General features: G+C 33.9%; 1 protein-coding gene across 8 annotated transcripts in view; it reads right to left on the bottom strand.

Annotated features, from left to right (window-relative positions):
- CACNA2D1 (calcium voltage-gated channel auxiliary subunit alpha2delta 1) overlaps window positions 1–27,990 on the bottom strand; it is a 361,729-nt gene that overhangs the window by 27,350 nt on the left and 306,389 nt on the right. For 4 of the 8 annotated variants that reach the window (XR_002434296.1, XM_021384460.1, XM_021384456.1 and 1 more), the window contains 12 exons: window positions 26,408–26,486; window positions 24,526–24,575; window positions 23,331–23,420; window positions 21,396–21,464; window positions 20,483–20,557; window positions 19,465–19,539; window positions 12,304–12,375; window positions 11,119–11,190; window positions 7,719–7,780; window positions 5,512–5,588; window positions 3,538–3,598; window positions 1,672–1,769 (listed from right to left, as the gene is read on the bottom strand). Coding sequence is in view for 4 of the 8 variants with exons in the window: in XM_021384460.1 (XP_021240135.1) it covers window positions 1,672–1,769; window positions 3,538–3,598; window positions 5,512–5,588; window positions 7,719–7,780; window positions 11,119–11,190; window positions 12,304–12,375; window positions 19,465–19,539; window positions 20,483–20,557; window positions 21,396–21,464; window positions 23,331–23,420; window positions 24,526–24,575; window positions 26,408–26,486 (880 nt within the window). In the remaining 4 variants the exon portion in view is untranslated. Of the gene's footprint in view, window positions 1–1,671; window positions 1,770–3,518; window positions 3,599–5,511; window positions 5,589–7,718; window positions 7,781–11,118; window positions 11,191–12,303; window positions 12,376–13,893; window positions 17,297–19,464; window positions 19,540–20,482; window positions 20,558–21,395; window positions 21,465–23,330; window positions 23,421–24,525; window positions 24,576–26,407; window positions 26,487–27,990 lie in introns of those variants that run through there. The other 4 variants (XR_002434297.1, XM_021384457.1, XR_002434299.1 and 1 more) reach the window with 4 other exon arrangements.

Below are 27,990 nucleotides of genomic sequence, written 5' to 3'. Positions count from 1 at the left end.
CACTTCACTAAGGATTTAAATATAGATTTAATATTTTATCACTACTGAGAATACAACGGAGCTGAACTGTAATTGAATAATTTAAAAGGAAAATCTTGTTCTTGGTCTTTAACGCCACACAGCAAAGCAGCTCAAACCCACAGCTCTGAATTCCACAAAATTCCGGATGCTCAGCTTTCAAGAGGAGACTGAACATTTCTGGGGAGCAATAAAAATCCAGAAAATCCCTATTCTTCAGTAATTTTCTGCCTTCCTGTCTAACTTACAAGAGGCTCAAGTTGGATGAGATGAGTCAGTTAAACTTACAGTATGTATTATTAATACATTTAGGCATTTAAATTATAGTTTATGTATTATTTCAATTTGGGTATAGCATTAGTCATTCTTTTTGAAAAAAAAAAAAATTAGCTGAGTAAAATTTCCTTAAATCAAAACCTTTAGGTTACTTATGTAAAACTATTTTTTACGTATCTTAGTTATAACAAAAGGAAGGAACGTACACATTTTATGATTTGATAACATTTTGGCATAATTACTTATTAAGCCCTAGTGTATACTACAATATCACAAAATGTACTCTCAATATGAGCTTATACAACTAGCGAGTATTAAACTAGAGTTTTCATTTTTTATGTGGTTTAATCATTTGAGGCAAGTGTTTTCACTTCCAAGACTTGAGTCAAAGGACTCAAGAAAAATTTCAGTTATTCACTGATATAAATGAGTAAGATCAACTCCCTTCTGCTCCACCTCCCAGTAGGTTTTTAAGATAATTTCATTGGGAGATTTTTTTAAGCATTCAGCCCTTCCATTACATGGTCTAGCAAGGAGATTCTTATGATGTATTTATCTGTATGAAAACTACAAGGCACCTCAAATTGACCAGTGATCCCATACAGGAACATGGTACCAAAAAAGCAAGAATAAAAAAGTGTTTATTCCAATTATTTATAAATTATCAATAATGCTAAACAGACTTCTATAAATAAACAAATCCAAACATTTATTTTTTCATGAGAACAGGATTTTAATGTAATACTGGTGGTTTCATTAAAATGTAAAACTCATTCTAAATGGAGTTTAAGGCAAACTTTGAGTACCATCTCAAAGCCCAGTGCTCACCACTGCAGCAATTACATCCATCTATGATCTTAAGCAATTCAAGCTCAAGTGAAGTCTCTTTAACAAGTCTGTGAAACAGCAATAGACCTTTCTTATCTTTTATTTTGGTTTTTACATTGGTTCTTAGCTCCTTCTCTTTAGTTATTTTGGTTATATAAGCGGACAAGAAAATAGGCATCTTGAGATGTTCTTTGGCTGATATGCTCAAGAGGAAAAACTATCATTTCAAAATATTTGGAGTGCAGTAAAACAAACTGGTAGTTGATTGCTTCATAACATAATGTTGAAGGTAAGCATGAAAAACATGGGATGTATAATGCTCTGCAATCATTCTTAAATGAACCTATAAAACTCCAAACTAATTTTGCAGTCTATCTTGGATAGAAAAGTCCAACAACAGATGTATTCCTATTAAAAAAAAAAATCAGAGAAGATTAAAAAGAACAGTGTGTGATTTGGGCATGAAAGCTTTCATTTTGACTAATTCCCATTTATTAGTAAGTATTACTTCTAAGAAAAAAAAATAATGAATTGAAAGAGAGTACTTACATGATGGACTGCTTGGAGTATTTCTATCAATAAACTCATTGAAATTTAATAAAAATTCAGTGTTGTTTTCTGATTTCTTTACATCATTACAGTATTCTCTGAAAAACAACGAAACATCAGCCTTCTCAGACTTGTTTTGTATGTTTCTGAAGCAGATAAATATGGATCAGCAATCTGAAAGTCCAAGGAGGACTGTGCCACTACTATGAGGTAGTTGGAATCGCTACAGTATTTGATTTCCATGGTCAATACGTCTTGACCATAGTATTTCAGGCATCTACTGGAAATGAGGGTTCAGGAATCTGCCCAAATCTGAATTATCATAAAGCTCTATGAATTAGATAGGGCACAGATTCTCAGAAAAAAACACTCTGGACTTGTGCTAGTCCTAAGTAAGGCCAGAGTCTGTAAACTAAACAAGGAAATGCTCAGTGGAATTATACTCCTACTGGGTTAAACTGTACTGGAAAGTATGTGGACTGCTGTTGGAAACACTGTCAGTTTATGTTCAGCTAACACTGGATTTATGGGCTGAGATTCTATCTTCTGAGAAGTCTTAAAGGCAATTTTAATAAGGTACACACCCCATACACATATAAATGCTCTCTGTTTTGACATATGCAAACCAGATGAACAGCAAACTACTGTCATTTTCATAATGTTAGAAAGCAATATATCAATGTGCAATTCACTGAATACAAGCGAGTGCAATAAAACTCACTGGGCATTTTCAAGGCAAATATTAGATGGCGAATGGCATTAAACAACTCTAATTAAAATGTAGAGAACATTCAGCAGTCAAGCCAGGAGCTCATTTTTTAACTGAACTATCTATATTAAATTAACTTTATGAACAAGAAAAGCCTGAATATCTTATTAAGCTATCTTATTAATCTTTGCTTATTTTATCATTGTCCTAGAGAACACAGGAATAATTTGCTATACTGTGACACTATTCACATTTAAACAAAGCTCTATATAAAAAAAGAGCTTTTTCATGTAGATCAGTTTGACAACTAGTGAATTGCTGGAAACTGCGAATTGGTACAACTGATCATCAACATCTTCAGTCCTTCAGAAAAATTTAAGTTAAGCTAAGAACACATTTGAAGGTAGGAGACTATGTCTTACATATGTCTTACATATGAATCAATCAAAAAGAGTCTAAAGTTAAAAGAACAGAGAATTTTATAGGATTAAAAAAAAAGGAATAATTTTTTAATCACCTTTATGGTGGAGTATTTCCCATAATTAACTTCTAAAGGAACTTAATTTTTCAGAGCTACTTCTCTTATTATGTTTCCCTCATAAACACATAATTACATAGGCAACCAAGACTGCACAATTTCACAGGAAAAAAAAAAGAAGGAAATAAGAAATTGACTCGATCAATTTTCAATGACACAATCAATATCTATGTTCAGTAAATCAAAAATTAATTAATCTTTAAGTGATAGAGAGCTTCTGAAGCTCTTCTTTTTGGACTTAGAAAAAAAGTAAGTATTATGGCAGCTATTCTATAAAAGGGAAGATAGAATACAAAGCAGTAGAATCTTAAAAGATGCAGCCACAAGGAATGGATAGGTGTGTAAAAGATTTCCATTAAAAACATCAATAAACGATGACATATCAGATTTTACAGCTCCCTTTGTTTAACACAAAAATGAATGAAAGCCTGAAGATGCTATCTACCAAGATGAAAAGACTGATCTTTAAAAACACGAATTTGATAATCGCTCATTTACTTTTTTCTCTTTTTATAAATCAAAAATTTCATTTGTCAAATCCATATTTTTTAATGTCCTTAACCTGATCAAATTCCTATTTATTGCTGAAATAATACTTACTACTGGGAAATGAACCAACCTTGGCGCTAAAAACGTATAGCCAGCTTCATCAAAATGATCAAGCTTCAGTGTTTCTGAATCTACAAAGATGAACAGTGAAATCAAATAAGCAAATGACTTATCAACATCATTTTCCTTCTCAAACATTTGACTAGCTTTTGCGTGCATCCATGACAGAAACAAATGTTCATTTTGCAACACTTTCCTACTAACATACTGTATACTTATCAGTTTTTCACAGTTCAGGATGAAATTATTTGACTATTATATACAATGCACACCTGGCAATAATACTATATATAACAAGCTAATTAGAGGTGACATTTACTTAGCATGAAAATTTGGATTACATTAGAATTACAATCTGATACAAAGAAATATTTGGGACAAAGATTTGTTAGAACATGAAGAAAAATGCTTATAGAGCTTTCAGCAATAAAGTTTAACAAACGTCACCTATGTAAACATTGTATTCAGTGCTACCTGAAAATAATGGCTTCAAAAGCTGGCATTACTGAACACCAGGTGAAAGGACCAGACAAACAAGGAGTAGAGATTAACAACATACTGAAATGTGTATGAAAATAGAAAAAAACTTAGCAACTTTTTTATTTTCTATTGCTGTGGTACCCAATGGGAAAAGTCCTGAAATGAATAATACAGAGGAGAATGTCCAGTAGGAATAGAAATACAAGTGAAAAATTTCAACTGCAGTAAACAGAAGGAAATTGAGCAACAAGAATATACTTGCCCTTTTTGATTGCCACTATCCATCAGAAAGAGAAAGCAGGGAAACAGAAAAAAACAGGGTAAAGCAAAAGGGGTCACAAAACAATATTTTATTCAAACAATCCCTTGAATAAAAATATTGTGCATAGAAAGATCAAAGGTTCAATTTATGTACAGCTGTAGTCTGGAAAAAGACAAACATCTTTGAGCACTGGAGAATATGTCCTCGTCAATTACTTCTCAAGTACCTTCAGTGCTAGCCACCACTATGGCTATTTCAAGGGTCTGTTCTTCCGGTTATATTCATGTAAGCGTAAAACCAGATTATCTAATCCATAAAAAGAACTGCATTCACTCACTAAAACCTTAAACTATTTATGGTTTGACAAAGTCATGAAAATAAATCACTGATTATTAAAAACTTGCCTTAATCTTCATACCCAGGAAGTGAAAGTAGAGGACGCTGATTTAGTGCTAGTCAAGAATTCTCTGAACTAGCAGTTTATACCTGTCAGAGAAATTCACAGCGCTATTCTGAACTTCACTGTAAATTTTTTCAAGTTTGGATAAAGTTGAAAGGATGCACTGAGTTTCATTTTGTTTACTATCTAGATTACTCTGCAAATCTACTAGTTAGATCTGGTTAGCTACATCTAATGAATGAAAAGCTTTTCAATACTCACAAGTATAATTCCCAATTACCTCTCCAGATACTGTAAATGGCTTGAAATTAGTCTTATAGAAATATATTACAAACATCCACTAAACTATCTTTAGAATGCAAAACAAAAACCTAGCTGCAAGCCAAATGAAACAGTGCTTTTACATGTATCTATTTCTACAGGCATCAGATGTAATTTGCTAAATATGATACTATAACTACTGTAAATATAACAAAATAAGCTTTACTACTATAGTCCATAACATAATATTTAGTTAATAGAATGAAAAAAACGGTGTCCAGACCCTTAAAAAGACAGCAACAGAGGATACACAAAGCAATGATTCTGTAGGTACATAGCAAGGGAGAAGGGATTGTCAGTGAAACTGGGGTACCTGCACATATTCTATCTTTATAGAATATTTCTTGTACCTTAGATGTTACAATGAATTAGAATCATTGCTCCAGATTTTGGGTACATTATGATAACATTAGTGAATTCAAAAGAAGTTATGAATTTTAAACATAGTTTCTGGGTTTTTTTTAAGTGAATCTGAGACTTGGCAATACTTGACAAAACCAGGGAACCTTCATAATACTTACATCTGGCTTGAGTTATTGGTTCTTCTATTTTAGCTTTAATATAATAAAAGCTGTATGATGGTAACACCAATGCCAAACTGCAAGAGAAACAAGATAAGTAAAACAATTATGTTACTTGCAGCCATTTTCTAATTTCAGCTTCTAAGTGTTTTGAAACCATTTAAGAAGTTTGGAAATTGGATAATCAAGTGATGAAATAGTTACATGGAGACATACCAGCCTCATACTTTGCAACAGGTACAAGTAGGTTCATACTGGTTTTGAAGTTCCCCATTTCTTTTCATTCTCAACAATGTCAAAAAGTCAAAAGTCAAACATACAGGCATAAATGCACTTCTTTAAAGGATAAGGGAAAAAAAATTGCAAATAATAAAAATCACGATTTATTGTGTCTTCTTGTAACGCATTTTGCATTACAATGAAGCACAAGTCAACATGGTGACAGACTGTAAGAAACAGCATATAATACCGCACTTACTTGCACATAGAATGTAATGACAAACTCTACTAATAATAAAACACATACTGACATATATTAGGAAAAATGTCTAGCAGTATTTAAATTCACTTTACATTCAAGCTGTACAATATTTTTCTGAATCATGAGGTCACCACTAATAACCTTTGAACATCACGGTACAATAATTTAAGATTTGCAACACAGGTGTTCTCTTTTATATATATATTTTCTTGAAAATGAACAAACAAACAAAAACAAACAAAACCCTTTCTTGCCACTAATTATACACACATGTAGAAGTGAGTAGTGCTCAGCTTTAAAAAATGCCATGTAAATGACAGGAGGAGCAAATCATCGTTAGAGAGGTATCATCTCCCATATCACATCCTTACTCAGTTTTCGTGACTGTAGAACTGCAGTGGTTTCTAACACAGAAATTAACATTAAAAATGAAGCTGTACAATTGGGCCATATATGAGATGACCTTTAATGATACAGTCTATTTTAATGGCACATGAAAGTGAGAGTGCTGCATATTTGGTGATAGCTTCTACAAATTCTCCTCTAGGGAAATCACTTGCAGTTTACTTGCCATTAACAGTTACTGCTAACAGAAATTGCTAATTAAAATCTATAATTTTATGCGTAATAGGCTTGCTGCAATGTGACTCCATGGATTTATTGCTGAATCTCAAGCCAGGGAGCCTGAATTAAGAATGCATGTAGATCAAATGTAATTCTTTACCAATTGCTAGATGGCATACTATGATAAAAAATCCTCTTCCCACTGAATATAATGATAGAAGCAATAGAACATAAAAATAGAATGATGAATAAAAGACAAAATGCTATATCTATGTTCACTTGTTAAAACTACTTTGTTTGGTTTTGCTTACAAATTCATGTTTGCATTCATATTGGCTGTACACCTGTACAGAACATAGCAGAAAAAGAAAACCTGCTCAGTTGAAAACTGTTGTAATTCATTGCAATAAAAATATTATTTTTGTAAAAAAGTTGACTCGGCATTTGTACCATCTAGTTAAACCTGTGTGCTTAAATGAGTCTGAAATTATATACACACCAATGTTGCATGCAAGGGGGGCAAGCTTTTACAATGCTTCATTTGTTCCTGCTGCAATTCACACATGACTTTCAGATACGAAGCAGTATCGGTGCTAATTAGTTAAAACTTGTCACAAATGGTTACAGATTTCAGAGATCATCAGTAGCATAGGTCCTGCCCCCAAGATGTGCCAAGTAGGATAGAAATGTCGTGATATAAGCAATAACATTGTTTGTAAGAACACAGAATAATGTGTTACATTTTTATTTAGATACACCATTTTTCTTCTAATATGCATAGTAAAAACAAGAACATGGAGGCAATACAAAAAAATTATAAAATAAGAGGAGGAATCTAAGAGAAAGTGCACAGTTAAGAATCAAAGTACATCATGATACAGAAAGTAGGAGAAAATAAGATTCAAGCATAAAATCCTTTTTTTGTACATGCTGAAATGCACTAGTTGTTAATCTCAGCAGTTGGATAAAAGACTGAGGTTCTGGTCCTTACACAGAGTCACAATTCTGAGCCACAAATATTTAAAGGAACCCAGCAGATCCCACAGGTGAGATGACTTGTCCTGACTTAACTAATATAGAAAATGTAACGTTAAAAATACTAATCGAAATAAATGAAAAGGGCATTTAACTACACAAAAGTCAGAAAACAGAGACGCGTTACCTGTAATCAGTGCCATTTACAGCAGTCCATGTATATGTTCTGTTTCCTTTATCAATATATCTCTACAAAAAAATATTAATGAAGAAACAAATTACTAATTCCAGAGCTTCAAGAAACACCTTTTGCACTGCAATGTTACATTCAATGATAAAAGGTACCACAAGTGTATATCTATGCTCTTTCTTTAGCTGCAATAAAACAAAAGTGTGAAAATGGCCACAGTAATGAAAAAGAGGTGTTGTCTTTGACTTTTATGATTCAAAGCCCTTTCATTACCTGGTTGCTTCTTTTCAGTACAGTGTGATAGTGGAGATAACTTAGTCATTTGGGAAAAAAAAATACAAAATTAAAAAGATGCATGTATAAGTGGCTAATGTCCTGGTATATTTTATACTTAAGGTAAAAGGATGGGTAAACAGACACCCTTACAATCCTATTTATTTTTAATAAATGTGCCTATACTATTACTTCAGCTCAAGAATAGCTAGATATTTGAAACTGGCAGTGACACCTCCAAATCATGCATAGTGCCATGGTTTGTAGATGTACATTGGCAATAGAAAAGCAGTTCCCAAGGTGGGAAGGCAGGAAAAGAAGAACAGAGTTCGTATTAAATGCTCTTGCCACCAGTGCCTTGAGCATTCTTGAAGGCAAATTGGCTGAAAGCTCCCTTCAAAGACAACACTGCATATTAGATGTCCTCATATGTCTGCTCCCATTTACTCTTGTCTACTTTATTACTGAGCCATCTGATCCTATCTCACCCTAGCTAGTCGCAGCTGAAGAACCTACACAATTTCAGTTCTTGTGATCCTTCAGTTTGCACTACTGCCTATCCCAGCTGCCCAAATGTGGCAACACTTTTGTTTCTATGGCATTTTCTCTGTTAGTTGGAAAGCCCCTGAGGCCCTGGAAGACTCCAGCACACCCCACCCATGCTTGCTATGAGTCCAGTTTCTATGCTGTAGTATGAGGTCATCTCCCAGGACACTCCTGGGGCCAGCTGCAATACAAAAGGGAAGCAATGCAAACTTAAACCAAAAAGCAAAACAAAAAGGACATCAATTTCAAGCCTCAAGACTGCAGCTGTCAGTACAGAGCAACAGACCACATCTGCCATTTTTATAAGAAAATATATGAAGCTATCAAATCCTAAGTGATGAGCGGCTCATGCATGGCCCACAGTCTGAAGCAGCTTTATTCTGGCTCTAGCAGCCTGGAGCTGGGAGAATGCAATAGCTTGAAGCAGTCACCATTGCCAGCCAGCTCTGGCTGCTCCCTTCTCTCAGAGGGATCCAAGCAGAGGAAAAATCGTGGATCTTGGTCCACAATGCAAGGTAAGTAGAGGGAAATTAATTTCATTTGGTTCTTGAAACATTTGGGAACAAAAAGCTTGAGATATTCTATTCAAATACGGTTTGTGGTCTGGGCTGTGCATGACTGACACATTCTCAGGCACCCAGGAACATCATGTTGCTCCTGATGCTGTAGCTGACACCAGCATTTGCCCATGTGAATGATTCCCCTCCCTTGCTTTTCTGGCAAACTGCTGTAGGAACGACTGCTCTGGTCTTTTCACAATGCACCTCGAAGTCTGAGAAGTGCAGGCATGGCCCGAGATCTCTGTAACAACTTTGCCATAAATGCAACTTCTGGTATAACCCCAATGATGTTAAAGTAATTTTGTGACTGTTAACTTCTCACTTTTCTAACCACTCACACAGAACCTTTTTTATCCACAGACTTGGAAAGCTTCTCCTTGAATAAACCAACAGCACAGATCTATAAATGCCTGACATATCTTAGTAAGTCAACCCATTCAGGAGCAGTTTATCTCCAACACAGATGCCAGGAGGACTTCAGGCTATGGGTCATGAATAACAGCCTCCCTTGAGAACAAGGGGACAAAGCAGAGGGATAGTCTGGTGGCTTCCTCAGACAAGATGGACTCATGAAACCAGAGAGGTAGAAGAACTGACATCAGATGGGGTTATCCCCACTGTGCCATGAAAACCCTATTCGTCCACCATCCTCCAACAGCGGAACTATTCAAGAAAAGGCACCTTTTCCACACAACAGCATTCCTCTACAGACTGTAAAGCCTTATTCAGGAGAGCTGGAATGGGGCTTTTATTGTGTGAAAGCACAGAGGAGAGGCCTTGCTGTAGGCACAGTGACTGTTTGTCCAGCTCTTGGCTTTAGAAGAGCAGGGGAAGAGGTGAAAAGCAGCACGAAGCTGGTACACAGAAGTAATGTGGGTATGTTTATGGTGATCATGGGACATTGTAAATAAAAGGACTGAATATTATGGGCGTGCTTTGCAGCTGGACAATTTAAATATGTCAACTTTAAGTCAATATGTCTCAAAAACGGAAGTAGGAAAGCATCAGTCTGCCATTTACGTGGCGACTTGATCCTCATTACCACCATTGCTTAGCTAAAACTATTTACATTCACATTCTTCTGCCCCTCTGAAGTTGGAGTTCTCAACTCAAGAAGTCTATGAGGTTCTGAACTTTCTAAAAGAGGGTATCAAAAAGAAGATCATGCATAACAGAATCAGATTCCCTAGACTCTGCAATTTAATACACATAAGGATTGTGTTCTATCTGTCTGATATTTTCTTCATATTCTTGTGATAATTCATTACATCAGCTATCTTCAAGATGTTTTACAATCTTTGCGACAGTCATAAAAAGCTGTTTTAGAATTGTAACTGTAGGGCACACTCAGGCCTTATTTGCTCTTTTGGCAAACCAATCATTATTTCTTCTCATCAAAGTTCCCAAGAAGAAAGGTATACATGTAAGGATCCATATCATATTTCAGTATTTCCTATTGCTAGGAAATATCTGTCTTATTAGAGAAACTTGGAGTGATCTGTCAGGAATGAAGAATTTGGACATGAAAATAAAAAGAACTCAACAAGCACAAGTTCAGAAAGCAAAAATACACAAGACAGCTGTAAAAGGACTTTGCTTATCTCAAATAGGCCTCATTTATGGCATATAAATGTCAATTTCTTTCTCACTATTTTACCTATTAAACTAAAACATAAACTATCAACCCGATTCTCAAACATCTCAGTAAACAAATTAAGTACTTTGTTTTGAAACTTATGCACAGAAGTAGCCTGGGTCTACTTCTTGGTCAATAGAGTGTAAGACCTCATCAACAACTGCCTGATTAATGAAGTACCAGAGAAATCAACAAACAAAACAATCATCTTTCACAAATATGTTATTTCTTTCACTCTAATCCAGTGATATAGCAAATCTTGGGCAAAAAAAAAAGTACCATAAGCTAACACTAAAAAATAAACATATTTTCACCGTTTCACAGTATTTTGATGTTTTTTTTTTTGCTTCTGTAAATGTAATTGTCCGTGTTTCTGTCTTACCTCATCCTGGGACTTGACCAGAGTTTCAAATGTTTTTTCTCCACTTTCTCCATCTATCATTTTTTTTCGAATCTATTGGCAATAAAAAATAAATTTTAAAAAAAGTAAAAACTAGGTGTTGCATATAACATGATTAATGTTTTCAGTGATTACAAGTATTCTATAGAAACACAGAAAATAGTAATGCATTTGAAAGTCACAACTGTTAATTTTTTTTAAGTTTTCTATTTTCCAGTTTTTCTAGTTAGAAGTTGCTTTATCAAAATGTGTACTGAATTAGTGGACTTATAAAAATCAGTTGTGGCATACTTTGCATATGAAGACAATCTCATAAAAGCCTTTGTAGTAAGGAGAGTATGAATGCTGTATGAATGAGTTTTGTCTAGCATTTCTAGGGCTTCCTAACACATCTGATTCAGGTAGTTGCAGTGTTTCACAAATACCTTCTTTAGAGCAGACTGAGAGTAATTTCTCTCTGAAGCAGCAGTTCTAAGAAAGTAAAGGCAGAACTAACAAGAAGGGCTGATTATTGTCATAATGAAAGACCAATTTGAAATTGAAAATATGTCTGTTTGAAATCTTTAAAGAGCTAAAATAAAACTCCATTCTATGTCTGAAGGTTAATAAAAGTTTTTCAAAAAAGATTTTGGAATGTATTATAAAATTAATAACAGAAAAATATACACAAGAATTAATTTTATTGTCAACATTTTCAGTAACTTGATTCTTCAGTTCCTTCTCAGTTCCATTACAGCAGTAAGTTTGCATAAGTAAAAATCATTGTCATTGCAGAGAGAAAAATAATTTTAAAATATTTCAGGTAATATATTAACATCCTATTAAGAACTGTCTTGTTTTTAAAAATTTTACAAATTTTGTCTTCCCAAAAATTACCACTTAATAAAGAAGACTGAAGAAATATTATTTAAATAGTAATTACAGTGACTTCCAAAATGAGAGGAATATTATGCATTGTCTTTGCTTAAGAATAATACTGGGCTCAATTTGTAGTAATCTTTCATTGTAATTTAATTCCTATATAAAGTCACAAGCTTGAAACATTTTAAACTGATTACCTTTCAGCAAAATAGATTCCCATTCAAAATCTATAACACGTATTTCTTCTCAGGCATTGTACAGTAAAGTACAAGCACCAGCATATACTAAGAAACCAGTCAATCTCACCTCAACTTTAATGTCATTTTCCAGTTCAGCATCTAGAAAATCCAGTGTTACTGGCTCCTGGGATTTAGGATTCTGAAGCAGAAGACATTAAATAATCAAATAATAAAGACCGAGTACTGTAACATTACAGAGAGGTCCCCAGAAATCATTCTAATCCCTTCATTTTGAAGTAAGCTACTTAACTGGGCTTACTTACCATTTATTTTTTATCTCTTATAGCATGAATTATTATCTCTTTGTCATTTATTTTATTCCATTAGATAGAGAGGCTAATGGAGCGAGAGAAAATCAGATTGTCCCTAGCAACTAGTGGCTGTCCACAATCTGTCAAGCAGGGAGTTCATGTTGGGAAGTTGCTTCCCCTACTGCTGATCTGCCACAGTAAGGTGAGAAAAGAAGCGTCTGGGGCACCTACCTTTGGCAGCTTTTTGCCAAAAGCAAGAGTGCAGACTTGCTGTTCTGAGGTGGGAATGGACTGTTTCAAGACTCAAAGGGACAGCCATTCTAACAAAGGATTTATTACAACAAAATACAAACCATTTTTATTGTGAGCTTTAGAGGACTTCCCTGAGCACCTGGCAGCTCTGAATGCATTTCTCTTGACATCAGTAATGCTGCCTCCATTTAAGAGATGGAAACCTATAGCAGGGAAATTCTGTGACCTGGCACATTCATGACCCATGGAAGTTGTGATGCTCACCATCCACTGTGATGCTGACCAGCACAGAGAAGCTAGTGGTATGCATCTGCCATACTGTCCTGGTGCTGGGTCCAGTTCTGCTGAAATAGCTTCAGCCACCCAGCAGGCTCTGCTCACTTCTCACTTGCAGTTTGCTTTTAATTGTACAGAGCTGTCTTCCACATAAACTGTCTGGAATCTGACTTTTTTTTTTTAATGGAAATTTAGCTAAGCCCTTTAGACCAAATATAGTTAACTATTCTTAAATATGGTGTAAAAATCCTCAATTATCATCACTCAGTTAATACATCCATTTAATGAAGGATCTTAAGAAGTAACTTAATCTATTATGTAACCATTTAAATCTGATAAAGGGGGAAAAAACACAGTTTTATTGAATTCTTTCTGATTGATAATACATATATTTTTGTAGTAGAATGATTTGTATATGGAAGGATCTCAAGACTTTTTTTGCATTGGTACAGTTTTATATGTAATGAGTACCGGTTCTCATATATTAGCAACGTAGAACATGTCACTGGCATGTCACTGGTACAAACGTACATCTTTCTGAGTATATGGAATTATTAACTTTCTTAGCAAGTAAGACTTGCTGTCTGCTAAGGGAAAAGTGAAGATATTTATTCATTCACTGGAAAGATTTCAGACAAAGATTCTGGCTATTTTTTGCCTACTGATAACTTCAAAGTAATTTTAATGCTCCTATTTATATAAGATAGATAAAACTAGTAATTTTAATATAGCAACAAAAAAAATGTATGCTCTATGCTAATACATACAATATAGCTTTTTCTAATGCATTTTGTTTTTTGTCCCCAACATTCCACACTCTCAAAATAAACAGCAAAAGAGCTAAAATGTAAAAATAAATAAAAAACACATTTTCTTACATGCAATGGATAATGAATAGCATGGTCAAACCCAAACAGCATGCATGAAGGCATTGCCATGGCAGAAGTGGCATTTATGAAGTTCACATTCCATTCCAGCACACAAAGGAACAGAGAAGAAAAGAAATGGTAAAAAAAGAAAAAAAAAAAAGCCATCACATCAAATCAAGGTCAATGTTCATTTCAAATGATAACCTGGGCTAGCCATAGTTAAGGAGTCCCAAAGACAAATAGTAAACTAACAGTCAAAACTCAATTAGACATTCACAAGTTTTCTTTGTTCTTTTAAAGACATGTTAATCACCACATATTCTTTATAAGGTATTTATTAGTGACATTTTATAGATGAGTAAACCGAGCACATATAGAGATACAATATGAGATGTGCTAGAGGCACAAAGAAATCTCTTAGAGATTAGAATAGAAAACTCCTAACCAGTATATTAATGGGAAGACTTTATTTCCCCACTATCTCTTTTTTTGAATACACAAGAATGTGTATTTACCAGTATTTGGGCTCCATAATTTTTTCTTCCTAGGTTGCCATTTTGCAGGGTTTATTCTAAGCCACGAAGAAACAAACTTACTGATCAGTTTGCTCTTCTCTTTATCCAGTCATGCACACAAGATGACTAGAATAAGCACAACACCAATACATTCACCAGCACAACTTAATAAAACAAAACAGAAGTAAATCACCAGCAAGGAAGCATGCAAATGAAGAAAATGCAATCCATTTTCAGCACAAAAAATAAAGGCAAAGTTCTATTACTTCAATGATAAATCAGGAAGGAAACAGAAAGAAAGAACTGGTGCAGCAACTTAAAAAAATACATTAAAATGTGTGTTTTGAGGATGTCAATATTCTCACAAATTCTACAGAAGGCTTTCCTTGGTGTGAGCTGCAGGAATCTAGTTCCTATTTGTACTTGGGACCTAATGAAGATGTGGGCTGTTATGCTTTTAGACAAATAATGGTAAGAAAGCAGAAACATCCTGGGCCCCAGAGGGAATCACAAGAACAGCTTCTGGCGTGGGTGGGTGCCCAGCACTTTTCTAGAGCTGCACATCCCTGGGCAGACGGTACAGCCAGGGTAAGCTAGCCACAGCCAGATCACACCATGACCGCCTGAGGAGCCAGCTGTGCTCTGAACATTGAGTTGTTTTATGTTCTGATGCTGATTTCTCCAGCACTTAAACAAAAAATCTAGTCCGGAGATGGTCTTCTAGATGTGGTATAAACAGATGCTCAAGACTCAGTGAAATCACTGACTTGAATTAGATCAGGATTTTATATCGTGGTTTTAATGGTGCTGCTATGCAAGCCACTGGATTTGCATTATACATTTTCATATATGTAAAAAGCTAACGTTCTTCTGCATCTAATTTTGTTATTTTGCCGGTTACATAGTTAATCTATTCCTTTAATTCCTTTTATTAAGTTTTCATTAGGTGTTTTCTGCTCAGGGATTGCATTACATAAATTTTACTGAATTTCCTTTTCCCTCTTTGAGTTGATGGCAGTTAATTCTTTGGATCTGGATTTTCTAATCTGAGAAATCTAACGTAAATAACAGGTAAAACATACGTCCTAGTCTGACTTCAGTGGAAAAAGCAAAAGCTAAATGGCTCATTCAAATGCTTATATGTTATATACTGTTCAATTAAACTTGGCAGTAAAGTAATAAAAAATGATCTTCTCTTGACTTAGGGTTTATGGAAGCATAGCCAGCACAAGCAGTCTCTTTTTTTTTTTCCTAGTCTTCACATTCATTTCAAAATCTGAAGATAATTTTTGCAGCACGGCTCTAATTAGCACCTTTTAGTAAAACACCATAATTTAATGGAACGCCCTTCAGTACAGCCAATAACATGTTTTTTATTATTTAAACAAGGAAGGATGCAGGCTTCATGCTTTGGAAGCTGTTTGTCAAAGTAAACAGTTCTCTAGTTAGATTTTTCCTAGTAAGCAGGACAGAAGCTTTCTAACATATTTCCAGGCCTATGCATTCTAGCGCACTAATCACCTCCATCCAAAGTTACCTGTACATGGGGTCTCCTTTTTCTCAAATTAACTTTTGGTATGCCCACACCAATTTGCTGAAGTAATAAAAAAGCAGTAATTTACTTTCTTACACTATTAATGAACAGACCACTTATAGAAGTGAAATCTTTCCTACACATCTATATTCTCCAGTGCACATGTACTGGAATGAGGGACTAGCCCTAATTCTGCCCAGGAATTCTGAACTCAGTGTCAGAATTACACACAGGTTTTGTCTAGAGAAACAAAAAAAACACAGACATATTTTAAACAACGTGAAGTAAGCTAGAAGAGCTTTCCCTCCCAACATACTCTGCCAGAATTAAATTGAAGAATAAGAAGAGTTTCACCTTTTGTTTACTGTTCTATCTGCTCTTAAATCCACCTTCCTCTTACATTTCTTTCAAAAATGTAAACTATAGGACCAAATACTGGACTGTACTGAAAGCATGTGAAATTTTATAATTATCATTAGTTGGATTTTGATAAGAACCATAACGAGAATGAAGAAGAGGATGCTAATCTTTAGAACAATTATAAAAAAACTGAATTATCTACTATTTTTCAAATTTAATCTACTTAGAACTAATCTTGTTAATATATGCTTAATGTAAGCTAACCATTCAATCCAGTGGCTACATCTATTTGGCAAGACAGGCATCTGATCTTTCTCAGGACAATGGGAAAACACACACACACAGAGTACATAGGCAGAAAAATATAAAATTATTTGTTTAAAAGTGTAATATAAAATTGGAAATACATTTTTTTTGTTTAAAACTGTATTAAACTGAAAGTTTAAAAATATTTCTCTTGTTATGCTTTGACATAGTTTTCATGCACAAAACTAAACACAAGGGAAAGTTCTTCAGATTTTTTACCTGCTTCCAGTCTGTCTTTTTAAAAATTTTTGTCAGTTGCAGGAACAGACAAGTTCAAAGTTTCTAAGGGATTTTTTTTGTGTATGTGACATGCTACTGCAAGAAAATTTCCCAAAATATTGTGTTGAACCAGTTTTGATTTCAGATAACAGATTTTCAGAAGGAAAGGCATTCAGAAGAAGGTACTACTGGAAGTTTAATACACCCTCACCTCTTCAAAGGTAAAGACGTAGTTATGTTTTAGCTTACATCTACTGAAAAATTGCTGCCAAAGAGGGTTAAGATGTTGTTAGTTAATACGTTAATGGCTACCAGGATGTTCAACTAAAATTAATATGACATGTTAAAGGAAGTCCATGAGTTCTAAATACATCTTTCTTTATAGTGTACCTTAGTTTTAAAACGTAGTTCTTGTATCAGTCTGTATAGCATGCACCACCCCAAACAAACTGGGAGTGAAAAAGTCTAGTCTGTGTAACTGTTAATAACAACAACAATAATAATGCATATGCTTAATATTACATTTAGATATTATTCTATGACATAAAACACATCACATAAAATACAATATTTTGAACATACTCTAAATCAAACATTTGAGCAGCACTTTCAAGAAGCTCTGGACTTCTATGTTATTTTAATTAAAAAAAAAAAAACTACACAAAGAAACCATGACAATTAGTTTCCTAGTAATCTGTTGCAGTTTGTCTAGGTTTAGCTGGGACAAACTGGGTTTTTCATTCTCTAACAAAAGTTGTTTACTCTTTAATATTATGTGGTAGAATAATTGCACATATGAGGTGAACAGAACCCGTATTCATCAGTTCCTCACAGGATGATGCCTAAAAGAAGAATGCTACATTGCTTCATTTTATATTCCTTCTGTTAACAAAATTTAAGTTTTATTTCGAAAAGGTAAACCACCTGCCATTATTTGAATTTCTAATAATCTCTAGGGAAGAGAATGATTATTTGTCACAGAATAATTCACTAAGCATAATAATCAAATCAAAACTTCTAGTTTTTTATCACATTATGAAAATCAAATGCATATATACAGAAATAGAAGTGCTGGTAAAGTCCTTCTTTTTTCATGTTTTTCTTTTAAAGGGATACTCTTGAAATAAATCAATGGGGATACTCCATCAATAGTTAAGATCTCCTTCTCCAAAAGCATGTTTCTTTTTTTTTTTCCTACACACTTGGCAAAAGATTTCAAACACATTCATTAATTCAGAACATTAATTCACATATTCACAATTCAAAGTCTCTCAGCTTGAAAATTAAATGAATCACTAAAGTATGTAAATGAATTCTTCATTTATTCTCTGCCTTTGGAAGTTAAATATGGTGAAGTACTGAACAAGGGGTCTTGCTATCCTTTCTGTAGCTACAGTAGGACTTTCTAATGAACAGACAAGAGGGGACAGTTGCCTTATTTGCCTCTGTACTCACAACTTGCATTTATCTTGCCCATAGGTTGCTCAAACTGTCTACATATGAAATTTTGACTTCTCAGCTATGTAGATATGTTCTTTGATCTTCAATGCTTATAGTGATTCATCATTTATTCTAATTTTTTACCTGTACGCTACTCATACATTTCAATCAACCCGCAGTGGTTTTATTTATTTGTTTTTGTTAATTCAGCTCTAACTTTTTGTCTCTTGTAGAATGATGTATTTGTGCATTGTGAACAACTTGAGGGACAAAACTGCCAAAAGTTTGTTTCTCACGGAATTATAGCATTTTGAAATATTCCACTAAACAGAAGATTTGTTGACATGGAGCAATCCTTCACTAAAACTGAGATTGAAGTTCTGATTTCTAAAAAACATTCAACCATTCACTTTGAAGTATCTCATCAAAGCCAAGGAGGTAACTTCTACAAGGCAATACACGTAATGTATCAGTCCATACAGGGTTAAGACTACTATTACTGGATATGAAACTAGACTGAAATCTGGGTTTTAAAGACTACTGAAGTTTGAGGAAAATTGCACCCTAATTAGATTTAGATAGATTTAACGTCTCAAAGACCTTTCATAAGTTGAACTAAAATCTAGCATTCTGGGAAAGAGTAAATGGTTTGATCCACCCCAACTCTGCTGCTCAGGTTTCATCTCTGGTAAACAGAAAGTAAGCAAAGAAACAAATATGGAAATACAAGTGAAAATAGTGTATGCTTGTCCCTGATTTCTGTGGTTTTGCAAGTATAAAATTTTAAACTTCTGAAATGAGAAAACATCAAAAAATAAACATGCACTAGTGACCTCCTTTGAGTTTGCTTCAATAGAATCTTTTAACGCAGTACAACTTTTTTGCAATATTACACCTATCCCTAGTTGGTTGTTTTTTTGTTAATACGTATGTCGAAATACTTATTTCACATCTCTAGATGTCTGTGTAAAATATACATCTTTCTTATTTCGTTTATAACAAAATTCAACAAAAAACAATGCTCATCTTCTTGCTACTTAAGTGGATTTGAATAATGACATACACACACTGTGGATTTTCCTGACGCCCCTCAATGGAGAATTCTTTATTACTGTTTTCTGGGAATTTAGGCAGTTCTTATTTATTCATGTTACTTCTGACATTGTTCTCATACTACAGAGAACGAAATTACAAAGTTTCTCATACCTTTGGTTGGAGATTTGGATGAAGTAGCACATACCCATTAGGATCAATTGCAAAGTAGTAGCCATTTGGACAAAGCTGAAAGAAATAAATGTTGTAAATCGTTAAGTAGTAAAGAAAGGTTAACCAGTAGCTTTACAGCAATAGTTACATTGAGGAAAATGTACTGCCTCAGGCATCATGAAGTATGTGGGATATTAATCAAGAGAAAAGTTTTTCTAAAATGTTTACTCTTTTAGAATCATAAACTTAGGAGAATAATTTGGGCTGATGGGAGGCCTGGAGTTCACGAGGTCCAACTATTCACTGAAAGAGGTGTACTAAATATGCTCAGTACTCAGCTGATCTTTCCTATAGGGACCTATTGCTGAATTCTGTTCAACTTGTCCTCCATTATGAACCCCCCAGTTCCCTTCCTGCTTCTTCAGGCAATCTGCCCACAGACTGTACTGTGGCATGGGATTTTTCCATCCTGGATGGGAGACTCTGTATTTGCCTTTTGTAAAATTCATGATGTTCCTTTGCTTCCCCAGCTGTTGTTTTCCGCAGTAATGGTTATTTTCTTAGAAATTCCCTAGCTAGATGTCTAAATATAGAAAACATTCATATTGAATAGTGTACAGTCAGACATATATTTAAGAATTTTTCTACAAATAAATGCCCTATATAAATGATAAGAATTATTATTATTATTATCTGCAGTTAATTGTATACTCTACACTCTGTTAAGAATCAAGGACTCATCTGAACAGCAGTGCCTAAGGCTACAGAATAATAAATACTTGGAATATATCCCCCAGTGTAAAGTTGGCTTTTACAGATGCATTCTGATGGACAGTTCACACACAAGGACAGATTTGGCTGGTCAGAAAATCTACAACAATGGAAAAGAGCATATGAAAAGAAGCCTGCTGGTGTTTTGACTCACATCCAGTCATTGCTCTATGACTGATGAAAGAGCATACAAAGAAATTATACATAAATCATATATAAAGAAAAACTACCAACACAATCAACTCACCGTAAATCGAGGTGTCAGCTTTTTTATGTCTTCCAGAGAGACATCAACCCCCATTACTCCAAGAATCAGCTGATTCTGGTAAGATTTGAAAATGTTAGAACATGCTTGATGTATTTACAATACAGAATAATTGCAAGTCAGTGAATTTAAATTTTGCCTTCATCTCTTGTTTGACAAAAGTACTTCAGAAATTGCCTATTTACTAATGGGCCTATTTTAAATATTTTTAATAATAACCAATGTGATTAAAAATAATATACAGAATTTAGTACCGAGTATCGAAATAGTTTAGGAGGATGATAATGCATGCATTTCTGGATGAACGAACACTAAATGCAAGAACAAAACAAGCAAAACATATTGCTTGTCAAACTACTGTTATGTAGTACCCATACAGAACTACTAATACACCCTCAGGTTGGGCAGCTGACAGTTAAATTTATTAGACTGTAACAGCAGTAGGAAAACTTAATACTTAGATTTGAATCTGTACACACAGTGCTATTTTCCATTATCATTACAACTAATTCATTTGAAGTCTGTATCATTGCCATTTACCCTGAATTGTCACAGCTTCACAGATTTGTTATAAATTTATCTGGGCTTCCCTTCCTGGCAAGGCCTAAAAAATGTCACTTTCTACTTCCCATCTACTGAGAGCTTAGCTCATTCTCACTTCCACCAGGTCATAGAGATAAAACAAGGGATGTCATACCCTGAAACTCAGAACTACAAAATGAGTGATCTGAACTTTTTTGTTCCCAAGATACTAACACGCAACGAGAGCTGACCTATTAATTTCTGACATACAAGACAATTAAATTGCAGAAAATTCTATGGAAATGCACATTTTTTTCAAGGATTTTAGCATTAAATTTAATTGCTTGCTTGCTTGCTTTAAATAACAGCTTACTATTTTTCCATTTTGTTCTTTTGTTAGATTGAAGACAGGCAGAGTTCCTGTAATCACAAGGCCCAGCTCCTAAGAAATAAACACATACAGAGCGATAAAAAGACTCTTCAGTTTAATAACAAACATTCACAGAATCATGGAATCACAGACTTGTAGGGGTGGGAAGCGATCTCTAGAAATCATCACTGAGTCCAACCACTTAATGCAGGGGAACCTAATGCAAGACTCTATACTTGCTCTTGTTGAATCTCATCAGATTCCCCTCTGCCAAACTCCCTAGTCTGTCCTGGTCATGTTGAACAGTATTCTTAAATTGGAATATCCTATATAATATAGAATTTTGAACAATAGTACATTAGAAAAATCCTGGGATTACTGTAGTTAAATGTTAGAGTCTTAAGAAGAAAAAGGAAAAGGAAAGAGAAAAATAGGAAAAAGAAAAAGAATAGAGGGAAAAGAAGAAGGAGAAGGATAAGTCATACAAGGGGTTGCTTAAGATAAAGAACCATTGTCACAAGTCGATTCTAGTTGCTGCTAACACCAAGACTGGAGAAAAAGCCTGGGGGGGGACTAAATACACCTGTGCCTTCCTCTGTGATGAGAAAGTCCACAGACTTCAACCTTTACCTTCAATAGTTTAGCATGTGTTGGTCTCCACCTAATAAATATTATTACTAAAATGTCCTATTTTTCATAAATACATATGTATGCACACACAAATATAACAATAATTATAAACACTTAGAAACATGCTAAAAAAGCACATTCGTGCAAGAAACTTGAAGAAAAGACTGAATTAACCCAAGAAAAACACAAAGCAACATGACAGAAGTTTGCAGATATCACTCTTCATTAAGCAGATCTCTTTCTTTTCCTAGTTACAAATTTAGCTTTGGCTTTAGAACAGGATATGTACAGAACATATGAACTGTCACAACATCCTTTATATTTCCAGTAACTACCTTAGCAGTAACCAAGAAAACATGGGTAATGAACTTCTGGTCATTGAAATTCCAAAGAAAAGCGGGTTCCTCTGTGTGTCATGCTCAGTTCTATGATGCGTTGATAAAAGCTTACAGTAATGCTGACTGACAGGAGGAAGTGGATTTTGACATGACATTAGATGACCATATGACCTTGAATAGATACATGATTCCAGATGACCATTTAACAGTAATTTTTCTCTAGATAGAGTTACTCAGAAGAAAGTTATCTAGAGCAACAGATTAGATTGCTGCTATTAATACTTTGCTGCTTGTAGTTTCCTGAATATGTTTGTTTTACAAGATTTATGATAAGTTTAGCAGTAAAGAAACTATTTTGTACAACTTTCAGTTTATTTCCCAATTATATATGCTGTCCAATTAACGAAATCATTACTTTGAGCAAGAAAGTAATAACAACAATGATAATTTAAAGATCTGAGTTCAAAATTTGTACAAATACCCAGTAAAACTGAGAGGTTTCATTCTCCCTTGAGTACCTGGGGAAAAAACAAACACACAAACAACAAAACAACAACAACAAAAAACAGACACACACAAAAAACCCTCCACACCAGTAACATAATTGATGATCTCTACTGCAGCACAAGTGTAACACTGGAAAATTGTTTTGTTTTTTATTTTTCTTTTGTTAATTTGTGGACATTGATGACTTCCACCTAAGGATCTGTGTGCAGAATTGCTTTTCTGAGTTAAAGTTGAGAACAATAATGAAAATACCAGATGCAAGCAAAGACCAGCATGTTGGCACAAGCTGTTCAGAAAGTTCCTCTATTGAAGCGTTGAGATGCTGGAAAAGCAAGAATATTATGTTTGGAATTACAAAAAACTAAGTCCTAGGACTGTGGAGAATGGAGCCCTATGCTAACTGATACCCCATGCCTTTCTTCTGAAGAGACCAGAATTTTACTTTAATAAATAGCAGTCATACCAGAGCATCCAGATAGACATTTGTCCATTGGACCTGTTTGGCTTTCTCTCCAGCTAACACCATTGGCCTTCCCAAAACGTCCAGATATTCCTGCCAAAAAGTGTAATAAACTTCAGAAAGCAGTTATTAGATCCATGTCCAGAAACAAACAAACAAACAAAAACAAATAACAGTAAGAAAATAAAAGCAACAGAAAAAAAATGATTAGTGAAAAAAATCAACATTCACCACTAACTCAGGTATTTTATTTAAATATTTATTTATAATTTTACTACCCAACATCTCAGTCTTCAGACTGCAGTATGCACTGGCAAGACAATTCCTGTATTTACTCAAGCCAAAAAATGACTTATTTTTTGGGAAAAAAAAAAAAAATCATGGCTGTCCTTGGAAGGACAAATAACTGCTATGATGATTCTTTACTTTTCTGGACATCTGAATACATAAACTTTCAGACAACAGAAAAAAAAATCTGTTCATCTACACTGTCAGTTTGGATCACATCATGTAATTCCAAGATCCCATGCCCTTAATTATCTGCACGCACATCTTTTAAATTGTTCCTGAATTTTGAAAAAGGAAAAGCTATGTTTGTCCCAGATTGGTTAGACCAACTCAGGAACCTCTCGAATAAGCAGGATTGTATCAGGCCACTGTTTCTGCCCAGTTGAATTCAGAGATTTTATCAGATTTATGCCCTTATACAGACCCACTGCTTCCTCCATGCAATGCAAACCTGTCTTCTAGAAAAGTTATACTCAATTTCTAGTTTTAAAGAACTTTATAAAAATTGCTGCTATATCTCAGGATCAAAGAGGAACCATGTAAGGCAATGAGGAAAACTGAGTCCAAAACATAGCCCTTTTCCAAAGAAGGTTTGCAGGATACAGATTATTTCAAACATTAGGTTGTGTGCCAGCCAGTTTTAGAGGATGCTAGCACGACTAGCATGCATGCAAGCCACTGTGGGCTAACTGGCTGGAGTAACTAAGATCACATTGTAAATTATCTTACTGTAACTATACAGAAGAAAAAATAAATGAGAATATTCTAACAGAATAATACTTCATAAATAAATGAAAACCTTAACTCTTTCTCTGTTCTTAATGTACTCAATCTTAGAAACTAATTTAGAACAGAAATTACCTTACCTCTTTGTGTTAAAACTGTATATGCATTTTGCAAACACACTTACCTGGGTGTTTATTCTTATGGCTCCAATGGATGGAATTTCATAATAATAACCTAAAATTGGGAACAGAAATAATACTGTCTTACTATAATACAATTCTAGTTTCTTCATCTTAAGGAACTTAATTTTTTGTAATTTCTAATTAAAACTTTACAGAAACTACCATTCGTGAAGGAAAGACTTTTTTTTGTAAATGTCACAGCAACACATGGACACATATGCCATACAGGCCGAGCTAATTACTCTTCAGATGCAAGAGTGTATTATGTATTTCTTTCGTCTGTTGTTTTTAAAGCTGAGATAATGTACTGAATTTGTATTCTTGCACCCTCAGTGCAAGATTCTGATGTGCCAGCATATTTAATGGTGGTTTCAAAACTCTGTGATAGCAACAGAATTATATGCTGAATGCATGGATATAGGAATGCAAGAATAGCTATATTTTGTTGCAGTACTGAAATTCACAGCATAAAAACATAAGGCAATTTGGAAAGAACAAAAAACTGTAACCAGTATTTCTTCTAAACTGAACATCAGAAACGTCTTTATTCACTATTGATATTACCCCTTATTTGTCAGAATTAAAAATATTGCTCATATTCATCAATAAGACTGAAAAGAAAGGGACATAGAGCTCCTGATTCAAGATGTGAGATCCAGTTTCAGACCACACAAGTAATTCAAATCAAAGGGAAGGAGAGCAGAACAGGAGAGGCAAGAGTAATGAGGTTACTCACTTTGTCTTAAATAATGTGTGACTTGATAACAAATTAAAGCTTTAATTAAGAAAAAGTTAAAGAAAAGTTTTCATTTTTGGATGCGCAAACAAAGAATTCCATCAATTTTGGGAAGATGAGTATGATAATTTTCCTTTGATAATAAAATGACGTGATTATTCTGTAAGCGAGCTGGTCTGAATTTGTTTCAACAGAATGGAGTTTAAATGCACATAGTATTTTGAGATACAAAGACATTACTTAAAAAATTCATTCAAAAATCATGTTGATTTTCTGTAATTATCTGACAATACAACCTATAGAACCTCCTGCATAATTCAAGACAGCATTCTGAGAGATTCATGAGGTTATGATACATATGTTGTTCACACGGGCTATAGATTCTTCTCTATCATTACTCTTTCTAAGGCTATATCTTTGTATTATCTTATGTTTAAAATTTTCTCTTTTGCAATTTATCTCTGTTTACCTCTTGTCTTGTTCCCTAGTTATATTGTGTCTGAGACACCTTCTTCTCACACTCTTTCTAAATTTATCTGTCCACATTTTTCATACAGAAATTTTAGGAGAAAGAATTTTTCTTCCTTACATTCATTCTTTTTGTTTCTTTCCACATGAAAAAAATCATAAGTTTAGGATGCACTTAGAAACCAAGAAATCACAAAAAGAATAATTATGATATTTTCTTAAAAAAAAAAAAGAGAGAGAGAAAATTAATGCAAGTCAGCTGGTCTCTTCTAAGTTTTTGGAGAAAAAAAAAAAAAGAAATTCAATCAGCCAACCAACCAAACAAAAAATCCCTTTGTCCAAGCTCCTTAATATAAAACAGCTTTGACTAATTTTCTTATCTGTCATCAGTTCCATGTTTTCATAGTTATTGCGACAAGAACACTCAAAATTTAACCATAATATCGTATTATTATTGTAACGAATACAGTAATAATACTTTTCTTACAACACAGTATTATGTAATAATAAATAAACACAAAACTTATTATTTATCCACATGTATATACACATTTCATCAACTTTTCTGTAACTGATTAAAAATACAAGAAAGCTGCAAGTTAGGCTGAAAAAAAATAAGTACTTTTTAAAGAATGTTAAAGATATCGCTCTAGCAAAGAACAGTTTCAAAGACATAGTACCTTTATTTTCACAGGCCATCCACTGTATAGGTCCTTTGTCATAATTATGTTGACCAACAGAAAATGTGAACACACGTACCTACGCAAATTTAAAAAAAACATGACAGAAAACTTAACTAAATACCATTAATAGCTGTGACTCTCAAGTTAATTATTCTTTATATATATATATATATTTGAAGAGAAAGAGAAATCTCTGAACTTCCAAGGTTATATCAATACAATAGAGTCACTGGCATTACAATATTTATATATATCTACTCTATTTTGTCCCTTGAAGTAGAACTAGTTAAGAATGTCCTTTCATACATCTTTCATACTTTAAAGTTCTAATACTGATTATAACCCTAATACTGTTCCATAAACTGTTTGAATTTCTTTTTTATTTTTTCTAGTGTGTTTATTTTAACACTCCAGTTTTTTATTAAATTAGTTGCCATAATCTTCTATCATACCAATAGGACAAAATAATAATAAATTAATGAAATAAAATAAAATAATTGAAAACCAGTATTTCTGTACATAGATTAAAAATCCTACAAGACACAGAGAAAAACTATATATACTGTGTTTCGGTTTTCAGCTGAATATTCTGCTCAGAAGCTGGACTTTTCTGGAGAAGGTGGGAAAAATATTTTCCCAACAGTTTTAATAAGCTGATGATTATTTCTATGTCCTTATGAATGATTATCCAACAACCACACAGTCCTTCCTTTTCGGGCATCTCTTCATGGACCTTTAACTTTGTCACTTCACTTTAGAAAACACAGATCATAATAAGAAAACAAAATATGAATTCCTTTCCATGGGATAGAGTAATAAAGTACTGTTTTCTTTAAATACAATAAATATGAAGCTGCGTAGACTCCTTGCAAACTACTTTCTGATTGATTCTAAGTTTTTAGGTGGTATTCATACAATTTTTCTTCACTTTATTTAGTATGTGCTACATAAACCTTAATTTGTCAAATAAACAACAGAAATTGTGTGACACAGTCAGAGCCGATGCATTAACCAAGAGCTATAGGAATAGTTCCAAATCATCAGTCAACAGGTATCAGTTGGTGAAATTTTATTACTGATGACCCCTATATGAAAGAAGGGCAAACCAAGCTTTGCTTTTTGTCATTTTAATTAGGAATATGTTTTGATTTGCTCCATCTGTACAAACCCTTTGTTTCTGCTTCTAGCAGAATTAAAGCAGCTACTGAGGCATGATTTTTTTTAAAATACAGAAAAATATTGAAGTTCTAATAAAACTACCCTATATAGGGTCGTTTCTCAATAACAAGTCAAACCAATTGCAGTTTTAGTTATACAGACAGGTATGTGAATGATTATGTGTCTGATGCTGAATTTTGTTCTCATAGTTCATATGGACAGAGACAGATGAAAAAATACCTTCAATTACCATGAAAATATCAGTATTGCTAGTAGGAACATAACTTTGATATGTCTGCATCTTATTTACCTTTTTTATTATGTATCACATTGTAAAATCAAGTATCATTTGCCATCCCTCATTTGTTCCCATTTGTTCTTGACCTTTTTTACAAACTGCCAGCTATAACTCTTAACTCTTT

This window comes from Numida meleagris, chromosome 1 (assembly GCF_002078875.1).
Source record: "Numida meleagris isolate 19003 breed g44 Domestic line chromosome 1, NumMel1.0, whole genome shotgun sequence".
NCBI classification, from domain to species: domain Eukaryota; kingdom Metazoa; phylum Chordata; class Aves; order Galliformes; family Numididae; genus Numida; species Numida meleagris.
Note: the sequence above shows the minus strand (reverse complement) of the source record. Positions and strands in the feature narration are given on the sequence as shown.